At 41.6% G+C, this 25,403-nt stretch overlaps 1 protein-coding gene across 1 annotated transcript in view; it reads right to left on the minus strand.

Annotated features, from left to right (window-relative positions):
* LOC124794946 (proteasome subunit beta type-1) overlaps positions 1-24,787 on the minus strand; it is a 59,486-nt gene extending 34,699 nt beyond the window's left edge. The window contains exons 1-2 of the mRNA XM_047258660.1: positions 24,612-24,787; positions 24,210-24,399 (exon numbers count right to left, since the gene is read on the minus strand). Of these exons, the coding sequence (XP_047114616.1) occupies positions 24,210-24,399; positions 24,612-24,688 (267 nt within the window). The 5' untranslated portion in view covers positions 24,689-24,787. The remainder of the gene's footprint in view (positions 1-24,209; positions 24,400-24,611) is intronic.
* Positions 24,788-25,403: the final 616 nt, after the last annotated feature.

Below are 25,403 nucleotides of genomic sequence, written 5' to 3' on the forward strand. Positions count from 1 at the left end.
ACACGCGGGGAAGGTAGTGAACGCTAGACCGTACAGGATCCCTGAAGCGCAAAAAGAAGTGCTAAAAGAGCAGATAGAACAAATGCTGAAGGACGACATAATTGTCGAAAGCAAGAGCGCATGGAACGCACCGTTACTGTTAGTTCCAAAGAAGTTGGATGCAAGTGGCAAGCAGAAATGGAGAATAGTAGTGGACTACCGACAATTAAATGACATCACGGTAGGCGATGCATTTCCACTGCCGAATATCTCCGATATCCTGGATCAATTAGGGCAAGCCAAGTACTTCTCGACGCTTGACCTCGCAAGCGGGTACCATCAAATATTGACGGACGAGAAGGACAGAGAGAAAACGGCATTCAGCTCAAACTATCAGCATTACGAATACAAAAGAATGCCGATGGGACTGAAAGGAGCCCCAGGTTGTTTCCAGAGACTAATGAACACAGTATTGGCAGGTTTACAAGGTGTTAAATGTTTTGTCTATTTGGATGACATAGTATGTTATGGGAAAAACCTGCAGGAGCATAACAAAAAACTCCGGGAAATATTTGACAGGTTGCGAGAGCACAATTTGAAGTTGCAACCGGACAAGTGTGAATTTCTGAGGAAGGAGGTAATATTCCTAGGTCATTGTATCACGGACAAGGGAATATCACCGGATATGGCAAAGGTGGAGAAGGTGAAGTTCTTCCCACAGCCGAGAACAACAAAAGAACTAAAAGGGTTTCTAGGATTGACAGGGTACTATCGACGTTTCATAGCAAATTTCAGCAAAATTGCGAAACCTCTCCATGAACTCTTAAAGAAAGGAGTAGAATACCAATGGGGAGAACGACAGAAGAATGCGTTCGAGGAACTGAAAGAGAAATTAGTGAATCCTCCGTTACTTCAGTATCCTGACTTTACGAAACCGTTTATAATCACAACGGATGCGAGTAACGCAGCGTTGGGAGCCGTGTTATCGCAAGGGAAAAAGATTGGCGAAGACTTGCCGATTGCATATGCATCCAGAGCACTGAACAAAGCCGAACTGAACTATAGTACAACGGAAAAAGAGTTGTTGGCTATAGTGTACGCAGTAAAACAGTTTAGACCATACGTGTATGGACGAAAGTTCACAGTGGTGACAGACCATAAGCCACTAACATGGATATTTAGTGTGAAGGATCCGAGTTCGAGGCTCCTAAAGTGGAGACTGAAGCTCGAAGAGTACGACTACGAGGTAGTATATAAGCCAGGAAGGCTAAACAGTAATGCAGACGCGTTAAGCCGGATAAGGCATGAAGGAAAGGAAGAGATAAGTTCAAAGCGAAATGTGGAGGCAGAAAGAACCTCCGTAGCACAAGCTGAGGCGGAACAGAGTTCCGTAAACGTGCGGCAAGCGCAAGTGTCAGGTGAAATAGACCAGAAAACAAATAGTAATGAGGAAATTAGCCCCGAAGAAAAGGAAAGTATATTAAAGGAGATGCACGATAATCCCTTGGGAGGGCACCAGGGAATGCATAGGACATTCGAGAGGATAAAAGCGTACAAGCAGTGGCGCGGAATGAAGCGGGACATTGAAAATTATATTAGGAAGTGTCCATCATGTCAAAAGAACAAAAACACACAAATGAAAACAAGGATGCCTTTAGAAATTACAGACACAGCTGAAACAGTATTTGAAAAATGTGCAATGGATATAGTGGGTCCACTAGATGTATCTAGTACAGGAAAAAAGTACATGCTAACATTCCAAGACGATCTGAGTAAATTCACAGTAGCAGTCCCTATTGATAAGCAAGACGCTGAAACGGTAGCAGAAGCATTTGTAGAAAATATAGTATTAAGGTATGGGATTCCATCAGTTTTGTTAACAGATCAAGGATCAAATTTTCTGAGTGATGTGTTTAAAAGTGTATGTAAATTGTTGAAGGTAAAACGTATAAATACTACAGCGTACCACCCTGAGTCAAATGGTGCTCTAGAAAGGAGCCATAGAACGATTGTAGAATATCTCAGACCCTTTGTAACAGGAGATCAAAGTTCATGGGACAAATGGGTGCCGTATGCAATTTTTGTGTTCAACACTACACCACACAGTAGCACAGGTTATACACCATTCGAGTTAATGTACGGAAGAAAGGTTAACATACCAGGAGTACTGCAGCAAGAAACACCGCAGGTAAGTTACGATTATGATTCGTATGTAAATAAGCTAAGAGCACGAATGCAGGAAGCCCATAGAGTGGCTAAAGATTCTATTATAAGGAGTAAGATAATCAGTAAGGGACAGTATCCAAAAGAATTTACTGTAGGGGACAAGGTGTTATTACACGACGAATCAGTGAGACGTGGTAGATCTCGGAAACTAGATCCGCAATGGAGAGGTCCATTTGAAGTGTTAAAAGTGGAAGGTCCTAACGTAGTTATAAGAGTTAAGAGAAACAAAGAAACAAAAGTGCATGCCAACAGGCTGAAACAGTTCTTTTAAAATTTCAGGTATGGCATTCAAGTGGCAAGTGATACAACTCATCATAGTGGTAGCAACATACAGCTTCGTTGCATCAGGATACGAAACGAACGAATTCAAAGTAACTTCAATACCAAGTTCATCAGGACTGTATTACGATCACGTAGGACAAATAGAGATATACAGTACCACATGGAGAATAGTCACATATGTTAACTTAGATGTAATAACAGAAAGATTTCAAAAAGCAGAGAGGTACGGTAAGGCAGCGGTACAGAGGTGCCGTGACACATTGAAACAACTAAACGTTGGATTAATAGAATGTAGAGTATTAGATCAGCAGGTTACACATCACGTAGAAAAGATTACATGGTTACAGCAACTCGTACAGCAACTCACAAAACACGAAACCAGAAGAAAGAGAGGAGTATTCAACTTCGTCGGACAGGTAAGTAAGATACTGTTCGGGACATTGGACGAAGCAGACGCAGCATACTATAAGGAAAGAATAGATGCTATGGAAAAGAACTCGGAAGGGTTGCTGAGGTTAACTAAGGAACAAGTGGCAGTGGTAAGGGCCACATTAGCAGGAGTAAACAGAACAGTATATACGTTAGAATCAAACGAACACATTCTAAGAACAGGCATGCAGAGACTAGAAAGGTTCATGAAGGAATACGTAAAGGAGACAGATATAGGTTTCAAACGAGTAGCAACTTTTGCCACTGTAACGGAACAAGTATTGCAATTAGCGGCAGTGTTTGGCCAAATCGAAGAAGAGTACGAGCAAATGATAAACGCCATTGTAAATGCTCAAAAGGGAATACTTCAGCCTCACATCATTAATCCAGTACAAATTGTGAAGTATCTAAGTTTAATCCGAGACGAATTAAAGGACGTGAAGTTTCCTGTTCCTCTCGCGGAGTCATCAGGCTACCTCTTGTTAAGAATAATCGATCTAGATGTTTTTATTTCCGGTAGCATACTAGGGTACGTAATTAATATCCCTTTAATAGACAATAATAATTTCAATTTGTACAGAGTTCTTCCATTACCAAAGGAGATTCCAAATATGAAAGGGAGGTACATATACATACAGCCAGAGAAAGAATTTCTACTGATAGATGAATCCAAAAGGCAGTACGCAAAACTTTCTGCGGATGATTTAAAATGTAAAGAATTGAGTAGGAACAAAAAACTGTGCAGACAGTCATTCGCATTGCTATCGACATTCGACCATGAGGAATGCGAAGCCAAGTTATTACAACTGGTAAGAGAAATTCCGGAAGATTGTGTGCGAAAAATAGTCGCACTGAATCAGAGCCTTTGGACCCATCTAAACAGTAACGAATGGCTATATGTAGCTCCTAAGGAAGAAGGACTGACAGTATTATGTGGAAAAGAACCCCCGAAGGATTTATTAATGAAAGGGGTAGGAAAGATAAGTTTTTATAGCAAATGTAAAGGGTATGGAACGAGAGTGTTCATACAAACAGATAGAGTAATTCATAGTAACGTAACAAAGAAGGATATAATACCTCAAATTAATTTAGAATTCGACTGTTGTGTAGTAAACGAAGAAAAGAAGAATGTCTCAATGTTAACGCTAGATTTACCACTAGAGCAGGTAGTAACACAATTAGACGACTTGAAAGTCGCTGGGAAAAGGTTGGACGATGTCCAGCGGATGGCCGAAAGGCAGGAGGAGGAACTAAAATACTCCAGATACTTTACCCATTACTCAGTAACTACATACGTAGCTATAGCAATAGTCATTGTTATTGTAATAACATGTTGTTGTAAAAATTGTAAATGCTGTAAGGAATGTTTCAAAAGTTTATGGAAGTACTTTGACGATAGTAACTGTTGTGGAAAAGTATGTATAAGAAACACTATAGTAAATCAATATCCAGAGACTAGCTTAAGCAGAAGGCAAGCTAATAAAGACACAGAAGAGGTAGTAATATACGAAAGATGTGGGAAAAACCAAGAAGATTCAGTTCTGTTCAGAAACAGGCGTTAAGTCAAATCAAAAGGTAAAATATATTAGAGGTGTCTTATGAAAAGGTGTAATCAATTTTAGTGTTTTGTCCATTTTGGAAACTGTATGTATTTGTTGAATGAAAATGGTATTTTGTATCAATGTTTAAAAATGTACCTTGATTGTAATTGTATCAATGACTGAAAAAGAAAAATGTACCTTGATGAATGTATGTTTGATAAATAATTGTTGTAGCAATGAATTGAAGAAGAAAAAAAAAAGAAAGAGAAGAAAAGTGTATCTTGATAAATGTATGTATAAAATGATTGTGTCTCACAAAGAACTTAATGGAATTAAGTGAATATGAAAGATAAAGAAACATATGAAGTGTTGATGTAACAAAGAAAATGTAATGAAATAAAATGAGAGAATCACAATTGACGGTACTCTGAGGAGTAACGCCAATTTCCCTGGCGGGGGAGGTGTTGTAACCGCAGGAACAAGCCAAGTCTAATTGCAGTACCTTAAGAATAGTACGTGGAACGAAGTTAAAACTGTAGCGTGGGACGCCAGGCGTGGCAGAAGGGCCAGCCGAGGCGGCACTCGAGCTGCAGGGCAGCTGGGTGTTTTGATAAGAAAGTAAACAGCCGGTAGATACAAACGAGGGTCTGTGCAGGGACTCATGATAAGCATTCAATTAAGAATATCAACAGTAAGCATTCCTGGCTAGAGAGAGAGGTCTGGGAGTGGAGAGAGAAAGAAAGAGGGCCCTTGGTGGGGACCGCACTACGTCATGAGGAGCCAATGAAGGGCTCAGGACGCAGTGCGTGACCATATAGGGAGAGGCGTCTCTGCCCCTCCACTCAGCCTCTGAAGAACAATAGCAACAACAATGTTTTAACGCTACCAAATAAGGGCACGTTGCCTTCGACGCTACGTCAGGCCAAGCGCTGGCGGGGTCGGAGGGGAAACGTTAACAAAACCCGAGAGCACGCCGCTCTGGGGAGCTAAGTCTTGTCGTGTCGGGTGAGGGCGAAGAGTTAGATAGCAGCAGCCGACTTGGGCTGGGGAACGGGCTGTAGGCAGGCAGCCGGAGATGGTCGCTGGAGAGCGTTAAGGCGTAGCCGCGGGACTCTAACGTAGGGTGTTAAGAAACGTTGCAGACCTTCTAGTAGGCAGTCGGAACGGTGGAGTCAGTCACCGTCTCTGTATTAGACTTGGCCTTCCTGTGAGTGCAACCACCGTCAGATAGGGCGATTTGTATTCACTTAGAATAAACTGCAATTTGTTAAAGTTATCACGACTTTAATTTCTATCACCTTCCTAGCCTTGTGAAAACCAGGGATTATACATCTTAGCCAGATCAAAAGTCTCCCTCTCATTACGGTCAACCGGCTAAAATCCCATCCACGAACCGTGTCGCCCAATCCCTCGCAATACCCACGCTTGGGACGCGACAAGATGATGGGTTTGTGGGGCACTCAAATGTGCCGTCATCAGCACCTGTAAAAAGCCCCAATTTGTACACAGTCTAATTTTTACACAATCCAGTACCTAAATTAGAGGCAAGTATTGCCACCCAACAATTCCTGCAAAACCCACCTTTTTGTAACCGTCAAAAATGTGAGACTGTAATTTTTAGTGGGATTGATTTTTCTGTAATTCTAACTAACTCAAAGGTTAATGCAGCCGCTGTTGAAGTATCAGTGCAGCAGCAGTGCAGTAGTGAGTCACATATTTAGCTTTCATATTTGTTTTGTAGTTTGATTCTTAATTTCTTTCCGAGTGTTTGTGCGCTTGCATATTTAATTACATAAAAACCTTGCGCATTCTCGTATTTGAGAGGAGTAATATTGCTTATTGACAGCTGTAAAGTATAAATTCGCAGAGTCATTAGTCAGTTGTTTGTTTTGGACAGCCAGTGCTTTATGTTTATTTCGTAGAGTCAGTTAGCAGCAGACAGAGGCCAGTGCAGTTTCATCTGTGCTTGCAGAGTGACGTGTGCGAGCAGCAGTAGTAGAAACTAGTCGTATAGTCAGTTTTTCGTATTAGTTCCGCAGGTTTAATTCAAATTACTTTGTGTGTTTGTGTGCTTGCGTGGTGAAATTTTTCGGATCTTTGTGTATTTTCAAATTAGAAAGGGGTAGTATCAAATTTTAATAACGGTAGAGAGTAACATTGCGTAGGTGGTTGTCATTTGTACTACGACAAGGGGAGGATCGCATTGTAATATCTGTATAGTGGCATCGTCATGGTCATTTGATTCCTTAGTTCGTAACTAATTGTTCATATATCGCAGCACAATCTGGCGCAGGTGACGCAACTGTGCACTCGCATATTGCTGTTTTATTTGTCGCAACTCTATACATCCAGATATTAGCAGCAGGATGGATAGGGTGCGAGCGTGCTGTGTGCAGGCACAGGAGGAACTGACCGTGGTTCGCAAGCAGCTGAGCGTGCTGTTGACCACCGTCAGCCGCCTTCAGGCTGCTGCCTCGAGGTGCAGCGACGGCGGAGGGTCTGGCGCATCGCTTGAGACACCCTCACCTCAGGGTGAGTGGCGGACAGCAACGCGTTCGTGTCGCTCAAGGCAGAGGGCCAATGTGGAGGCTGGCCGTCTGGCCTCACCCATTCATCCTGTCAGTGGGTAGGTGGCCGTTCCTTCAGCAGGGCCCGAGCAGGCACACCGGGGCAAAGGCTTGTTGGTTATTGGGAGCTCCAAAGTTAGGCGGGTGATGGAGCCCCTTAGGGAAATAGCGTACAGGGCTGGAAAGAAGTCCAACGTTCACTCAGTTTGTCTGTCAGGGGGCCTCATCCAAGATGTGGAGGCGGCCTTGCCTGCGGCTATCCAGTGTATGGGATGCGTCATCTGCAAGTAGTTGCTCATGTCGGCACCAATGATGCCTGTCGCTTGGGTTCTGAGGCGATCCTCAATTTGTACAGGCGGCTGACGGATTTGGTGAAGACTGCTGGCCTCGCACGCGAGGTCCAAGCAGAGCTCTCTATTTGCAGCATCGTTCCCAGAGTGGATCGGGGTCCTTTGGTTTGGGGCCGAGTGGAGGGTCTCAACCAGAGGCTTCGTTAACTCTGTGACAGTCTTGGCTGCAGATTTCTAGACTTGCGCTATTGGGTGGGGAATTGGACGCCCCTAGAAGGTCAGGGTGCACTACACAAAGGAAGCAGCTACTTGGGTAGCAGAGTACTTGTGGCGTGCACATGGGGTTTTTTTTAGGCTAGGCAGTAGTGCGAGGTGTTCTGATGAACACTCACCAGTCGACGTGCAGGCAGGGAAATCAGGACACGCTCAGTGTAAAGACACTTCAGCTGTCAAGACATTAGCAGTAAATTTCGTAGTGTTCGGAATAAAGTTCCTGAATTTACTGCCCTCAAGGAAGCGTGTGGCGCGCAAATTATTCTCAGGACTGAGACCTGGCTGAATCCTGAGATAGGGAGTTCTGAAATATTTAGTGAGGGTTGGAATGTATATCGGAAAGACAGATTAGACACTGTAAGAGGTAGTGTCTTCATTGCAGTTGACAAAAATATTGTGTCTACTGAGGTCGAAGTAGAGTGTGATTGTGAAGTTATCTGGACACGTTTAAAAGGGCTCGGTGACGTAAAGTTGATTGCTGGGTGTTATTACTAGCCACCAGGTTCCACCGTGACAGGTCTAGAATCATTCAAAGGGAGTCTACACTCTGTATCGCAGAAGTACCCGGATCATGCTATATTAGTCAGAAGCAACTTCAACCTACCTAGTATAGACTGGGATGTCTACGGTTTCATTACAGGTGGTACAGACAAGCCGTCGTGTGAATTACTTTTAAACACATAATCCGAAAACTGTCTTGAGCAGCTAAATCAACAGCCAATGCGTAATGGAAATATTTTGGATCTGGTAGCGACGAACAGACCAGACCTCATCGACGGTGTCGGTACTGAGACAGGGATTAGTGATCATGATGTTGTCATTAAGACTATGGTTACGAAAGTTAAAAAGTCGGTCAAGAAGGCTAGGAGAGTATTTTTACTAGAAAGAGCAGATAAGCAGTTGTTAGCATCCCACTTAGTAAATGAATCGACTTCATTTACTTCCGGTACGATGGACGTGGAAGAACTATGGGCTAATTTTAAACACATTGTAAATTACGCATTGCATAAGTATGTGCCGGAAAAGTGGGTTAGGGACGGAAAAGACCCACCGTGGTTTAACAGCAGAATTCGGAGAATGCTCAGGAAGCAAAGACAGTTGCACTCGCGGTACAAGAAAGATCGGGAGAATGAGGACAGGCAAAAGTTAGTAGAGATTCGTGCTGCTGTAAAAAGAGCGATGTGCAAAGCATACAACCACTACCACTGTCATACCTTAGCAAAAGATCTTGCTGAAAACCCAAGGAAATTCTGGTCTTACATAAAATCAGTAAGCAGGTCGAAGGCTTCCATCCACTCACTCACTGATCAGTCCAGCCTGGCAACGGAAGAAAGCAAAACGAAAGCTGAAATTTTAAATTTAGCATTTGAGAAATCTTTCACGCAGGAGGATCGTACAAACATACCACCGTTCGAGTCTCGTACAGATTCCCGTATGGAGGACATAGTGATAGACACCCCTGTGGTTGTGAAGCAGCTGAATGGGTTGAAAAATAAATAAATCGCCAGGTCCTGATGGGATTCCAATTCGATTTTAGAGAGTACTCTACTGCATTGGCTCCTTACTTAGCTTGCATTTATCGCGAATCTCTTGCCCAACGTAAAGTTCCGAGTGACTGGAAAAAAGTGCAGGAGATGCCTGTACATAAGAAGGGTAGAAGGACGGATACTGAAAATTACAGACCAATATCCTTAACATCGGTTTGTTGCAGGATTCTCGAACTATTCTCAGTTCGAATATAATGAATTTCCTTGAGACAGAGAAGTTGTTGTCCATGCATCTGCAAGGCTTTAGAAATCATCGCTCCTGCGAAACGCAACTCGCCCTTTTTTCACATCATATCTTGCGAACCATGGATGAAGGGTATCAGACGGATGCCATATTCCTAGACTTCCGGAAAGCGTTTGACTCAGTGCCCCACTAGGGTTATGCACAAATGCTTCAGATGTTACTGCTGGTTCTGTAGCCCAACTGGAAAAATAAAATTGGCAACAGATTGCATTCTTTTCACAGAAACCAAATCAATAGCAGAAGGTTTACAGTGGCTACAACTGAGAATAATTGGGAATTTATGTTTCTGTAAAAAGTTCAGACATTTACTGGGGAAGAGACTTTATAGTCGTCATTGACTATAAACCATTCACATTTGCCTTTAAGCATTTCTCAACAGATGAGACAGCTGCAATACATTTCACAATGTGGCCATGACAATATTGTTGCTGATGCCCTATCCAGAGTTGATGCAATAACAATAAATTGACTATGATGAAATTGCCAAGAGTCCGTTGCTAGTTCAAGAATTGTAGCAACCCTGAACAGGGAACAATTCCTTAAACTTCAAGTCTTACGAACTTCCATCAGGAAAAACTCTGTAGTGTCACACATTAGCTGCTAATATCAGACCTTATATTCCACAAGCTTTCCGCTATAAATGTTTCTCCATTTTCGTGGTTTAGCACATCCTGGCATAAGGACTACAATGAAACTGATAACTGGAAAAGTTATTTGATCAAAAATAGAAAGTGACCTGCAAAATGGATGTTAGGTGCCAGAAAACCATGATAACTCACCACACAAAATTGCAGCACTCATCGTTCCATATGTGCAATCACCAACTCAGGAACACAGTTAAGATTGCAGTTTTTTCTTTTAAATAATTTGAGCATAATATGTAGAATGAAAATTCAACAAAACATCAAAACAACTCTACTGCACAGATGGTATATGGAAAAATTAAAAATTCCTGGTAAATTTTTTGAAAAGCCAGCTACATTGACCCTGATCCATTTACATCTTATTTGCAAAAGCAATTGTTACCTCTGAAACCTAGTAGACCTACATACAGCTCATCAAGATCAATATTTGTCTCAAGGGACATGTAGACATGTTCCCATGTCTTCCTGAGACATGACTGTTTTAGAAAACCATTAGAACCTACGTAAAATGGTCCTTTCCCTGTCATAGCAAGGCATGACAATTATTTCATCACTGAGAGGAAATGCAAACACACAAATGTCTCAGTGAACAGGCTTAAACCAGCCTACCTCTTGCACGAAAAAAGTGATTCAGAAAAGGATCTCCCAAGGACATTTGACCATAACATTTCCCAGAGGAACAACCACCAAATATTACGATATCAAAGTCAGGAGGGAATATAAGGGTTCCACTTCTATTCTAAGCTGTCTCTGTGGAGAGTTAACAAACTATCATATCAGACACTAAAAAGTTTCTTTTAATTATTTTGTATCATGTTTTTGTCATTCTAATATACTTTATATTTGTTTTGTTGTAATGTTGCGTTGATCTTTCATAAGAAATTGTCTTCACTACCATGCAATAATTTGTAACTTCATTACTGGTTTTGTGGACTTCGTCTGAGCTATACAGGAAATAACCGAATCATCTGAAACTGGCCACAAGCCTGACACCATCAAGATGGAAGGCACCACTATTTCAGCCTTATGGAATATGTACCATGATATCACACATTCAAGATGCAAACAGATGAAAACAATACCACTATACAAAATATAACCAAAATAATAACATGAAACTAATGGTACAACCATGGAAATTGGTGGATTATGGTGGGGACAAACAAAATAAATGACATTCCCAATACAATAACATAACCAAACAGAAAAATTTTGAAAATCCATAAACTGAACATTACACAAAATCCACAACATTGGAATCAGAAATTTCTTCTGTAGCCACCTTCCTGAGCAAATAAGCGGAGATGCAGAGAAGGCAGGAGAGAAGGTGCGGAAGGGGGAGGGGGTAAGTAGTGGAAAGGAGAGAAAATAAAAGACTGGGTGTGGCGGTGAAATGAGGGCTGTGTAGTGCTGGAATTTGAACAGGGAGGAGGATGGATGGGTGAGGACAGTGACTGAGGTTGAGGCCAGGAGGGTTACGGGAACGTAGGATGTATTGCACGGAAAGTTCCCACCTACACAATTCAGAAAAAGGTGGTGTTGGTGGGAAGGATTTATATGGCAAACACATCTGCATTCCCAGAGAACTGCGAACAGCAGCACCAGTGCATGATGAGAGTGGCAACGGGGGGGGGGGGGGGGGGGGGGGGTTAAGGAGGAGGCTTGGGTGGGGAGGGATAGTATTGTGGGAGTGGCGGACAGCTATGCTCCTGCTAGGCAATCCCAAAGTCCTGAAACCCAGAACACACATTGAAACCCTTGTCCTGCAGGAACTTGAGCAACATGCACAATGCCACCTCAAAAAGCTCTCCATCCTACTCACTTCCTACTCTCATCTTTGAGCTTGGAGTACCGCTGTTCAGCACTTCTACAACCACCTCCAAACCTCCCCCACGTCCCCTGACAAACCCTGTCTCGCAGACCTACATTTACCCCACGCTCCAAAACTCACTCCCACCACCACACAGAACCCAGAACCTAAACAGACCCACAACACAGTTATGAACCTTTCCTCCAGAAGCCATAGTCCCACAAAAATATCAGTCCTTTTGCCCCACTCCCAAATTCAACCATGCTGGACTAGTTAAAGACCTTCTAGTCTTCTCCCGGTCCCTACAGTGGAAACACTTTATCCACTACCAACCTGACCAGTCAGACTCAACCAAAGACCTTGCCTAACTCAGTTCACTCCTCCATCCAACCGTGATCCACCCCCACTGCCTCCAAACCATCCCCTGTTAACTTTCCAGAATTTCTTAACCTCGAACCTTGCCTCAACATCATTCCCCAAATCCCTCAACATGCAAACTAACCTTACATCCACAGAAAGAACCGCAGTCCACCAGCTAAAAACTGATCCTACCTGCTGACAAAGGCTCCATCGTTGTTATGAACCGCAAGGATTATGTGGCAGATACTTCCACCTACAAACCATGCCACAATGATCCCATTCCAGTAATCCAGCAGGATCTCGAGTCACTACTCAAATCCTTAGGCTCATCCCAGAACCTCTCCCCAGAGTCCCTCTCTACTTACCCCTACCACTCCCGCACTCCCACCTTCTACATGCTTCCCAAAATGCATAAATCCAACCATCCAGGACACCTCATTGTGGCTGGTTACTGTGCCCCCACTGAGAGAATCTCTGCTCTCGCAGACCAGTACCTTCAACCTATTACCCGGAACCTATTCTCCTATATAAAAGATACCAACCATTTCCTCAACCGACACTCCACAGTTCCTGTCCCTTTACCACACGATGCCCTGCTCGTCACTATTGATCCCACCTTCCTGTACGCTAACATTCCTAATGCCCATGGCCTTACTGCTGTCGAACACTACTTTTCCAGACGCCCTATGGATTCCAAACCAACAACCTCCTTCCTAGTCTCCATGACCAACTATATCCTCACCCACCATTACTTGTCCTTTGAAGGCATTACCCACAAACAAATCCGTGGTACAGCTATGGGCACCCGCATGGCACCATCCTATGCTAACCTATTCATGCGCCATCTAGAGGAATCCTTCCTAAACACCCAGAATCCTATACCCCTCACCTGGTTCAGATTCATTGATGACATCTTTGCTATCTGGATTGAAGGTGAGGGCACCTTATTCACATTCCTCCAGAACCTCAACTTCTCCCCCATTTGCTTCACCTGGTCCTACTCAACCCAACAAGCCACCTTCCTAGATGTTGACCTACAGTTCAGAGATGGCTACATCAATACCTCCATCCATATCAAACCTGCTAACCACCAGCAATACCTCCACTTCGACAGCTGCCACCGATTCCATATCAAGAAGTCCCTTCCGTACAGCCTAGCCACCCATGGTCGTCGCATCTGCAGTGACGAGCAGTCCCTCTCAAAATATACCAAGGTTCTCACTGAAGCCTTCACTGACTGTAATTATCCTCCCATCCTTGTACAGAAATCTCCCGTGCCTTATCTTTCCAGTCTCCCACCACCTCCCAAAGTCCCACAGTCCGGCCACAGAGGAGCATTCCCCTCGTAACTTAGTACCATCCGGGATTAGAGCAACTGAATTACATTCTTCGCCAGGGTTTCGATTACCTCTCGTCATGCCCTGAAATGAGAAATGTCCTGCCCACTCCTACCGTGGTATTCCACCATCCACCGAACCTACACAATATACTCTTCCATCCTTACACAACCCCTGCTACCAATCCCTTACCTCATGGCTCGTACCCCTGTAATAGACCTAGATGCAAGACCTGTCCCATACATCCTTCTACCACCACCTATTCCAGTCAGGTCACTAACATCACCTATCCCATCAAAGGCAGGGCTACCTGTGAAACCAGTCATGAGATTTACAAGCCAAACTGCAACATCTGTGCTGCATCCTATGTAGGCATGACAACCAACAAGCTGTCTGTCTGCATGAATGGCCACCGACAAACTGTGGCCAAGAAACAAGTGGACCACCCCGTTGCTGAACATGCTGCCAAACATGATACCCTTCATCTCAATGACTGCTTCACAGCCTGTGCTATATAGATCCTTCCCACCAACACCAGCTTTTCTGAATTACGCAAGTGGGAACTTTCCCTGCAATACATCCTACGTTACCGTAACCCTCCTGGCCTCAACCTTCGTTAGTCACTGTCCTCACCCATCCATCCCCCACCCTGTTCACATTCCAGCACTACACAGGCATCATTTCACCGCCACACCCAGTCTTTTATTTTCTCTCCTTTCCGCTACTTACACCCCCCTCCCCCCCTTCTCTCCTGCCCTCCGACTAAGCTGCAACACTTGACTGTCCGCCACTCCCACTATACTATCCCTCCCCCTCCACACCCCAGCCTCCTCCTTATTGCAATAACAAAACATTGCAGAAGTGTAACACTGTGTACAGGATGAAGAACTATGTTTAGTACCTCACTGTGATTTTTCTGAGAACTGGTCTGTATTTCTCCCACAAGTACAAAGGTATCATTGGTGTTATGACCAGGTCTCAATTTTTACTGAAGTGACATATTTTCAAGGCCAGACCACAAGTGTTGCAGTTAACTGATTTTTTATTTATGTTAATTACACTTCAAGTTTCGTAGGACCAAATTGAGTAGCAAATCTCCAAGGTCATGGAGCATGTCAGTAAATGAAATTACAACATAAAAGTAATAACTGATAAAAATAAAATGTTTATGAACCGGGAAAAAGTCAATCCATATGCTTAAGTAAACACAATCAACAATACAACAAGAATCAGCTTAATTTTTCAAGGAACTCCTCGATAGACCAGAAGGATTGACCATGAGGAAACTCTTCAGTTTCAGTTTGAAAGCATGTGAATTACTGCTACGATTTTAGAATTCGAGTGGTAGCTTATTGAAAATGGATGCAGCAGTATCCTGCACACTTCTCTGCACAAGAGTTAAGGAAGAGCGATCCAAATGCAGGTTTGATTTCTGCCGAGTATTAACTGAGAGAAAGCTGCTTATTCTCGGGAATAAGCTAATATTGTTAACAAGAATTTACAGTGCTGACGTCAAAATACCCAGACTCTTGAACAGGGGTCGACAAGAGGTTCGTGAACTTACACCACTTATTTCCCAAAGCGCCCGTTTCTGAGCTAAAAATATCCTTTTAGAATGGGAAGAGTTAACCCCAAAATATAATACCATATGATGTAAGTGAATGAAAATAAACAAAGTACACTTTTTCATGTCGAATGAACACACACTTCAGATACTGTTCGCAGCATTAAGCCTTTGAACAAGTTCCTGAACATGAGCTATCCATGACAGCTTGCTTACTATCTATCTGAAGAGCTAAGAACTTTAACTGTTCCGTTTCACTAATCATATGCCTGTTGTGTGAAATTAAAACATCAGGTTTTGTTGAATTGTATGTCAGAAACTGTAAAAACTGAGTCTTACTGTGATTTAGCGTTAGTTTGTTTTCTACAAGCCATGAACTTAGGTCATGAACTGAAATATTTGAAACCGAGCCAATGTTGCACAAAACATGCTTTACTACCAAGCTAGTGTCATCAGCATACAAATATTTTAGAGTTATCTGTAATACTAGATGGCATATCATTTATATAAATAAGGAGCAGGAGTGGCCCCAACAATGATCCTTGGGGGACCACTCACTTCACAGTACCCCTCTCAGACCCAACATCACAGCTGTTATCAACATTGTGAATAATGACCTTTTGCTGCCTGTTGCTAAAGTAAGAGGTGAACCAATTGCAAGCTACTCCACGTATTCCGTAATGGTCCAACTTCTGGAGCAATATTTTGTGGTCAACAGAATCAAATGCTTTAGTTAAATAAAAAAATATGCCAAGTGTTCGAAACCTTTTGTTTAACCCATCCAGTACCTCACAGAGAAAAGAGACTATAGCATTTTCAGTTGTTAAACGACTTCTAAAGCATTTTATAGCAAATCATGTGATATAAATGATCAATTATCCTTACATACACAGCCTTTTCAATAACTTTTGCAAACAGTGATGGCATAGAAACAGGTCTAAAATCATGCACATTATCCCTTTCTCCAGGACACTGACCATTTCTAAAGCAAAATTTACAAATATGGCTAAATTCAGGCTAAAGTGTGCAGCACACAATCAACAATACTTTAATATTCTGCTAGGCACTCAATCATAACCATGAGAATCCTTAGCCTTCAGTGATAATTATTGACTCAATCCCCCTTGTCTGTATCACAGAGGAGTATTTCAGACTTCAGTCTCTGAAAGGCATTTTCTAAGAGAGAGATGATTCCCGGCAGAAACTAAATTTTTATTTAATTCAGCAGCAATGATAAAAAAATTATTTTTTAATATTGTACATATATCGGATTTATCAGTAACAGAAATATTTTTGCTAGGAACTGACTTTACATCGTCAAACTTCAGCTGCTGACCAGACACTTCCTTCGCAACTGACCATATTGTTTTAATTTTATCCTGTGAATTAGCTATTCTATATGCATACCACATACTCTTTGCCTTCCTAATAACATTTTAAGCACCTTACAGAACTGCTTGTAATGGGTTGCTGTAGCTTGGTTGTCACTTCTTGTAATTTTTGATATAATTGTCGCTTTGTTCTATGTGATATCCTTATCCCACTAGTCAGCCACCCACACTCCCTATTAATGCTAGTACCCTGCTTAGAACATTCTAATGGGAAGCAACTCTCCAAAAGCATGAGAAATGTGTTAAAGAAAGCATCATGTTTATCATCTATGTTATCGGCACTATAAAGATCCTACCACTCTTGTTAAAAACCCCTCTGTTGCTGTTGAATTATCTTTCCTACATGGCTTGTAGTTATATGTGACATTTGTTTTAGTACAAAAGCCTTTTAGTGTTAAAAATTGTGCATCATGACCTGAAAGGCCATTCACCCTTTTATAACAGAATGCCCATCCAGTAATGAATAATGAATAAAAATATTATCTATGGCTGTGCTACTGTTCCCCTGCACCCTAGTTGGAAAAAACAGTCTGCATCAGATCATATGAATTTAGGAGATCTACCAACATCCTTTTTCTTGCACCATCACATACAAAATTTATACTGAAGTCACCACATATAACTAATTGCTGGTATTACCTAAAAAGTGAATCAAGAACCCTCACTAACCTGAGCAAAAATGCTCTGAACTCAGAGTTAGGGGACCTATAAACAACAAATAGAAGTTTAGTTTCACTAAATTCAACTGGCCCTGCACAACATTCAAATATCTGTTCGGTGCAGTGCCGTGATATGTCTGAACTCAAATGGAATACAGTTTTTTTTTTAATACATACATAGCCACTCCCCCATCCCGCAAGGAACTCCTTGAAAAACAGCCAGCTAATCTGTATCCTGGTAAGTGGTGCTCCGACCTATAAGAAGTTCAGTAACTTTATCTCTAATACCTCTTTTATTTTGATGAAATATGCTAATTCCTTCCCTACTTGGAAACATGACATCCTATGAAGGTGATTTCTTAGAAGGACTTCCTTTAAGCAGGTATACCTATCAGCCAACTTAAGTCTAAAAAAGGTGCAGCTCTAACACCAATTACTGCAGGAATTTTTCCAGGAGTGATCCCACCACCACCCACTACACTGTCACCTGTAAGCTTTGATAACCTCCCCCTCCCACACCTATTGAGATACAGGCCAAGTCTAGTGAAACCTGGCCTACTGACAGACCCAACTGGCACCACTGAAATGTCCTCTGCCATCAGCGCCCTCCCCAGCCCGATGTTAACGCACCTAACAGCCGCTAAGATGAGGCCGATCATGGTGCTGAAACAGTTACACGAAATGCACTTGAGTGCCACCAGTTTGGGTAGCTATCTTTACCAGGTCACCACCACATCACATTCCCTGTCCCTACAAAGACTGTTCCCTGCTCCACCCACTACCACTACCTGATCCTCCCCCGTAAAATTCCTACATAACTCCCTTATGCTGTCAGCACCTGACAATGCTGGTGACCTTGTACTCACTCCCCAACACTTCCTGCAACTGCTGGCCGACACCAGTACCATGCGAACTACCTAGCAGCAGAACCTCCCCCTTTGTGTTAGACTTTGCAACTGACCTAGGCCTCCTAACTGCTGAGGACTGCTGCATGTTCCCTACATCTACAAGAGGCTCCTCTCCACCCAACTCTTGACAGTTGGCCAAACTTTCAGGAAACATTCCTCACACACAAATAAAGAAAAGATGTTATGTGGACATGTGTCCGGAAATGCTTAATTTCCATGTTAGAGCTCATTTTAGCTTCGTCAGTATGTACTGTACTTCCTCGATTCACCGCCAGTTGGCCCAATTGAAGGGAGGTAATGTTGACTTCGGTGCTTGTGTTGACATGCGACTCTTTGCTCTACAGTACTAGCATCAAGCACATCAGTACTTAGCATCAACAGGTTAGTGTCCATCACGAACGTGGTTTTGCAGTCAGTGCAATGTTTACAAATGCGGAGTTGGCAGATGCCCATTTGATGTATGGATTAGCACGGGGCAATAGCCGTTTGTATCGAGACAGATTTCCATAACGAAGGTGTCCCAACAGGAAGACGTTTGAAGCAATTGGTCGGCATCTTAGGGAGCACGGAACATTCCAGCCTATGACTCGCGACTGGGGAAGACCTAGAATGACGAGGACACCTGCAATGGATGAGGCAATTCTTCGTGCAGTTGACGATAACCCTAATGTCAGCATCAGAGAAGTTGCTGCTGTACAAGGTAACGTTGAACACATCACTGTATGGAGAGTGCTATGAGAGAACCAGTGTTTCCGTACCATGTACAGCGTGTGCAGGCCCTATCAACAGCTGATTGGCCGCCACGGGTACACTTCTGTGAATGGTTCATCCAACAATGTGTCAATCCTCATTTCGGTGCAAATGTTCTATTTACGAATGAGGCTTCATTCCAACGTGATCAAATTGTGAATTTTCACAATCAACATGTGTGGGCTGACGAGAATCCGCACCAATTGTGCAACCGCGTCATCAACACAGATTTTCTGTGAACGTTTGGGCAGGCAATGTTGGTGATGTCTTGATTGGGCCCCATGTTCTTCCACCTACGCTCAATGGAGCACATTATCATGATTTCACACGGGACACACTACCTGTGCTGCTATAACTTGTGCCTTTACAAGTGCGACACAACATGTGGTTCATGCACGATGGAGCTCCTGCACATTTCAGATGAAGCGTTCGTACGCTTCTCAACAACAGATTCGGTGACTGATGGATTGGTAAAGGCGGACCAATTCCATGGCCTCCACGCTCTCCTGACCTCAACCCTCTTGACTTTCATTTATGGGGGCAGTTGAAAGCTCTTGTCTACACAACCCCGGTACCAAATGTAGAGACTCTTCGTGCTCGTATTATGGATGGCTGTGATACAATACGCCATTCTCCAGGGCTGCATTAGCGCATCAGGGATTCCATGCGACGGAGGGCGGATGCATGTATCCTCGCTAACGGAGGACATTTTGAACATTTCCTGTAACAAAGTGTTTGAAGTCACGCTGGTACGTTCTGTTGCTGTGTGTTTCCATTCCATGATTAATGTGATTTGAAGAGAAGTAATAAAATGAGCTCTAACATGGAAAGTAAGCATTTCCAGACACATGTCCACATAACATATTTTCTTTCTTTGTGTGTGAGGAATGTTTCCTGAAAGTTTGGCCGTACCTTTTTGTAACACCCTGTATACGTAAACTACAACTCCTCCTCCTCCTTGCTGCCTTCTTGCCAACTGCCAGTTCCCATTCCCCACCACTCTTCACCCACCTCAACCTATCTACTTCCTCGTTTGCACATTGTAACTGCACCTGAAGGGCACAGAGCTTATGCTGCTGCTCCTCCATCAACTTATTTCTACTTTAGATCCTGCATTCCGAGGAGAGGATCTCACTAGGATGCGCATTGGCTTCCTCACTGCATTCCCCCAACGAAAAATACTTTGAACAAATCCCACACCGTAACCCACTACTCACAAACCTACGACAGAGCCAACACTTCTCACTCATGGTAAAATTTTACAGTTACTGGAGAGAGAGGGGGGAAAAAAAAAAACAGCAACAACAACAACAACCTATACGTCTACATTACCGAAGTTCAGTTACACCAGTAGAACTATTTATAGAACCAACAATAGCGGTCTCGAAATTCTCTGTCTACTAAATAACTGTATAACAGTGCACAAATAACTGTCAGTCCTGAGTCATGTGATGACACAGGACATGACTCAGCACAAGCAATGCACAAAATTCTTCAACTGCGAACAGGGGCAGAGAAGATCATCATTATTTCTAATGGTGCTCACAGTCATTTTAAAAATCATTAACAGCTGTTTGAATTGAGTATGTCACTTGTGCCAACTGACTAGGTCTACAGCACTACTGGTCACGGGAAGGGGCCTTGTGATGCTGTAGGAGGCCTGCTGAAGCACCATGCTACAAAACATATCTTTCCTGGCCAAATGCAGCTGTGATTCAGAATACTGAGGATTTTATGAGAGCCATGAAATTTTACACATCCACAGCCCTCATTCTTCTGTCCAAAGAGGAAATTGAAGAATTGTGTGAGCAGAAAAAAGAAGAATGGTCCAAATAAACTATTCCTGTGAAAGGAATTCAGAAGACATTTTTCGACTCAAAGTGATGGACGAACTTATTGCACGCACTTTAAAGAGCAAGAAAGAAGAAATTTTGTTCAGTCAACACCTTGGAAACAGCAGGGTAATATTCAGATTCACAACCTGAGAAGGGGGATGTTTAAGGTTTTGCGTGTGTGCGTGTGTGTGCGTTGCCGAGATTATACACACCAGTTACGAGTTAAATGAAATTGTAGTAACCTTTATGCTACCACATGGACCAGCTGCTGGATATAGGTTTCCGGCTTAAGGACAGCAACAATGTCATCAGTGCTCACTTCCTGTTCACAATGTTTTGAAGATTGTAAGCGCTCCAGTTCCTACTGGTTCAACAGGAAGATACTTAAGCAGTGGAACACATTTTTAGTTCATCGACTGGCTAATTTCAGTACAAAACAGAGTGCACAGAAGTTGTATAAATTGAAACCTTTATGTCTTTGGACCTTTCACATACATTCTGGAACCATTTAAAATGCTTGAAAAATGAGTCTCTTACTCATCTTTCAAAATTTAAATTATGTTAAATAAGGATAGGTTTTGATTTTTATGAGTGTGTTATGTGATAATAAAACGTGTTATGTGATAATAAAACAATATGTATGTCAAAAGTTTCAGTTGTTTATAAAACCTGTTCAATCTAAAAGTGGAAGCTCTGCTTTTCAGGGAATGTAGAACTATAGGGTACCAATGAACAGGAAAAAAAAAAAAAAAAATTTCAAAATTTTATGTATTGGCATTTTTGAAAAAAAAAATCCATAAATAATAAAAAGGTTCAGAACACTGTAGTAAAAGAACTTTGACGTAAGTCAAGATGGAGGATTTCTTTGCAATCATAAGACAATTATCTTTCAAATAAAAAAACCCCAACAAAATATCTACAACTGTTCCAGATATACAGCATTTTAATTTTTTTTCCAAAATTCGCATCTTCAAAATGGTATGCGCAGAATCATCTTTGGAGGGCTGTATCATGGAGCAGAATTTTTTTTGGAGGAAAAAAATAAATAAAATAAAAAAATAAAAATAAAATAAAAAAATGTGTGGTCCTTACTGAGTCCTTCATTTTAACATATGCTAAATTCAATCACATCTGAGACTATGAAGGTAAGGTTTTTTCCTAGCCTGCCTGAATTGATATGGACTATGCCTTTACAACCGTTGCAATCAGAAATTGAAGATTATGAACACAAATTATGACAACTTTACCATTGCACAGAAAGGGGTAACTTGCAGTGACATAAATACTGCATTTCTGACAGAACTGGGAGGATTGAGGTTCACTCTCTGGTCATCCCAATTTTGGTATCTGTAGTCTGAATAAATAATTTCAAAGAAATGCTAGGATGGTTCATCAACAAAGTCACAGCTGTCCACCCATTCTATTCTTATTAAACGCGTCCTTATATATTTCTCTTCATAGATGACATGTCTTTTCCTAACAACCAAATGGATGTGCGTAGGTGTTTTGACCATCAAACTTTCGTTGTTGGTATGTCGGGCGGGTAGGACCATCCGACAATCAACTCCCCACCACTCCACCCAAACTGTGCTGTGTGTAGCACTGTCTCTGGGAAGATTTAAAGCCTGTAGATGTATGTGGGACAAAATGCATTAACAGCCATTAGTTTGATATTGTTTTATTGGGCAACCAGTTTTGACATTCCAATTAACTTCAGGCCTGTCATATAAGCATGAGTGGTACTTTGTGTAATTCATGTGACCGACCTGAAGATAACATGTTTGTAACATCGAAACTGATTGCCTATTAAAGCAATATCAAAATAAAGGCTTTTGGTAGAGTACTATTACAGTTCATCGACCTGCCACTGTCCCATGCTTTTGAGCCCAAGATGGAGTTATGTTTGTGGGACACATCTTGCAAGGAGTATAGCAATATATATGCATGAAATGAAGCACTCACTCACTCTCTTTCTCATGAATCCATAATGATGTTGTGTGGCATAGCGTGAATAAAAGTGTTATTCTTCTGTATTTCTGTTTTTGAGCTTTATTTCTGATACTTATCAGAAGTGAAATCTAAGAATCAAAATATTAACAATGGACATTAATTCATATAACACATTTGCTTCATTGTTAAATGTGTAAAAATTCCAGCCTATATCAAATTGCTCTACTACGAAGAGCAATTGTAAGGCAATTTTTACAGTTATAACTGTTGCTAAAAGACTCATTTCCTATGTATATGTTTTACTTATTAGCTACAGGGTGCCACTGCCATTTGTAGCCTTTCTTCCTTGAATTTGAAACAAGTTTCTTAAACTTACACGTCATCTTTTAGGCTACATACATAAATACACTACCATTTACATAAATATATTTGTTTTATTTAATTTGCTTTACCCTGATGTGCTTCCTCAGTCAACTAGAAATCATGATGCACATTCAGGAATCATTTTAACTAGTAACTGTGGGGATATGATAGCACTAAATCTGAGGTCCTCTTAACCTCTACCAGTAGCTATAAATCATACTGTAGCAAACAACCTCTCTTGTGAATGTACTATTTTTCATTAAGAATGGTTTTATGATCTGCAGCCCAGAAAGGCAGGATTCATCCATTTTTATATAACCGTGAAATTCATTGGCTTCCTACTGCTTAAATTAGAGAACTTGGGTGAATTTCTTTCCTTGCATTTGGCACTTCTTTGCCTACACCTTTCTCTCCACTATTTTTGGCCCTGTTACCTATGAAACAACCAAAGCAAACCACCATTCTTGTTTCTGTTTAAAACCAAACAGGATCTTGTAGAACATAAACACAATGCAAAATTCAGATAAAGAAAACAACAGGATGGTGTTCTAGTCACTGCTTGCAGTCTGTCGGGATGTGTGTAGGCTGCCACGAAATTGGTGAGTCCATCAGTGGCGATAAATTGGTGTGCATGAAGGACCTTTAATATTAAACTGGTAGGTCCTGCTTCACTGTAAATGTTATCTAGGGATAAATAAATTTTAACATTATACAAAACAGCTTGGCTTGGTGGCTTAGTGGATAAATGTCAGACTACAAAGCCAAAGCTTTATATCATCATGTTTCTTTTACATAGCTACAACTTCACGTAACTTGCAGGATAGTGTGGTCACACAAAGGTTTATCCTTGCAGTAACATGGAAATTAAATTTATAAAACTTGATACAAATTTAATACAGATGTCATGAAAATCACTTCTTATTCACTGTATTTATATTTTTAATATGAATGTAAATAAAGTTACACCGACTTTACATTTGTATAGATACGACTCCTTCCTTCATCTACGCCAAGACTGGATTCTATAAGTGACTGGGTAATACTGTACAATATGGTAGCATAAATCCCAGTAGTGTATAGCTACGTACTCTACACATCCTGATAAGCAAGAAAACATATGCAGAATCAAAATGCATTACGTGATCGTTTTTCCATTACAAACCGTTCTTGCGTGTACTAATACTACTTCGTATCACTACAACTACTTCGTATCGCTACAAGACTTTGTTTTATCCTTGTACAAAGGAATACATATATTACCTGCATCCTAGCTTCCAGGATTCTCGTGAGGGTCAATGTATCGCACCAACAACCTGTACAACCGAGCACTGTAGTGTTTGACAGGCGGAAGAGCTTAGATTGCTCCCGAGTATAAATCGAGAATCCAGCACTGAGTCTCGTGTCAGCAGCAATAATGGCATAATCTTCGCCAGCAACTGCAACCACGCTCCTAAAATAAACGATAATTAACTTCTCCACACTTACAATTCTATATACTGTCACAGAACTCAAAACAATATTTTCTCTTTGCTGATAAAAAAATAAGTATTTTAAAAACTAAACGAAGAGAATATTTCACTCTACGCGAATGCGTACTCAACTTACAACTTGACATCCCTAGGACTTAAACAACTAGATAGCTTTTCTTCCGCTTCACCTTACCCGCCATTATCCGAATATGGATTGAAATTCACTGTCTTCGGAACAGATTGTGAATAATATCCCTCAACAACAGCCATAGTGTTTTACTTGTACCAAATTAGCACTGTATTTTCAGACATACACACAGTGACTTCAACTTTTCGTGTAATCACAGCAGAGATGTTAGCAACAACATAAGTGAAGCACTGAAAGATACTACACTTGAATAGAATTAACACGTTGAATGCGATAAAACGGATGGCGATATCAAGGAAACGAAAACTTGCACATAAATTGCCCACCGTTGCCTTCGGTGGCCCGTAAAGGCCCATCGCAGGATAAACTCACAAAATGTGAATAGACAATCTACGATATTACTATAGTCATTTATGACGGAACAGTGCTTTTACGCAGCAAAAGAATTCTTGAACTACAAAACACAAATTTTGTGGTTTGAATCTGTAATTATGGATAATTTCACCCATTTAAATTATGTTGTACGTTAAAGCCGATTTACACTTGCCATCACGTCAAAACATACCACAATGCATTTCAAATGGCGACATTTACAGACTGTCAACGGATTCCCATCTCACGTCACCGTCAAGGTTTCTCGAGAAGGAAGTTTATACGGTATCGTCGTCTGCTACCATCTGAAATTAACCAGTTTTCGCCACGCTCACTAGTGTTATAGTATGGATTTCGTTCTTTATTGTTTTCTTAATTTTTATTTTATTATTTTGCTTTATTTTCGTGGCAAACTGCAGATGCTCCATGACGGCTTCGATATATTTTCCACTTAGTGTTTTCCCT

This window comes from Schistocerca piceifrons, chromosome 4, assembly GCF_021461385.2.
Source record: "Schistocerca piceifrons isolate TAMUIC-IGC-003096 chromosome 4, iqSchPice1.1, whole genome shotgun sequence".
In the NCBI taxonomy this organism is placed as follows: Eukaryota; Metazoa; Arthropoda; class Insecta; order Orthoptera; family Acrididae; genus Schistocerca; species Schistocerca piceifrons.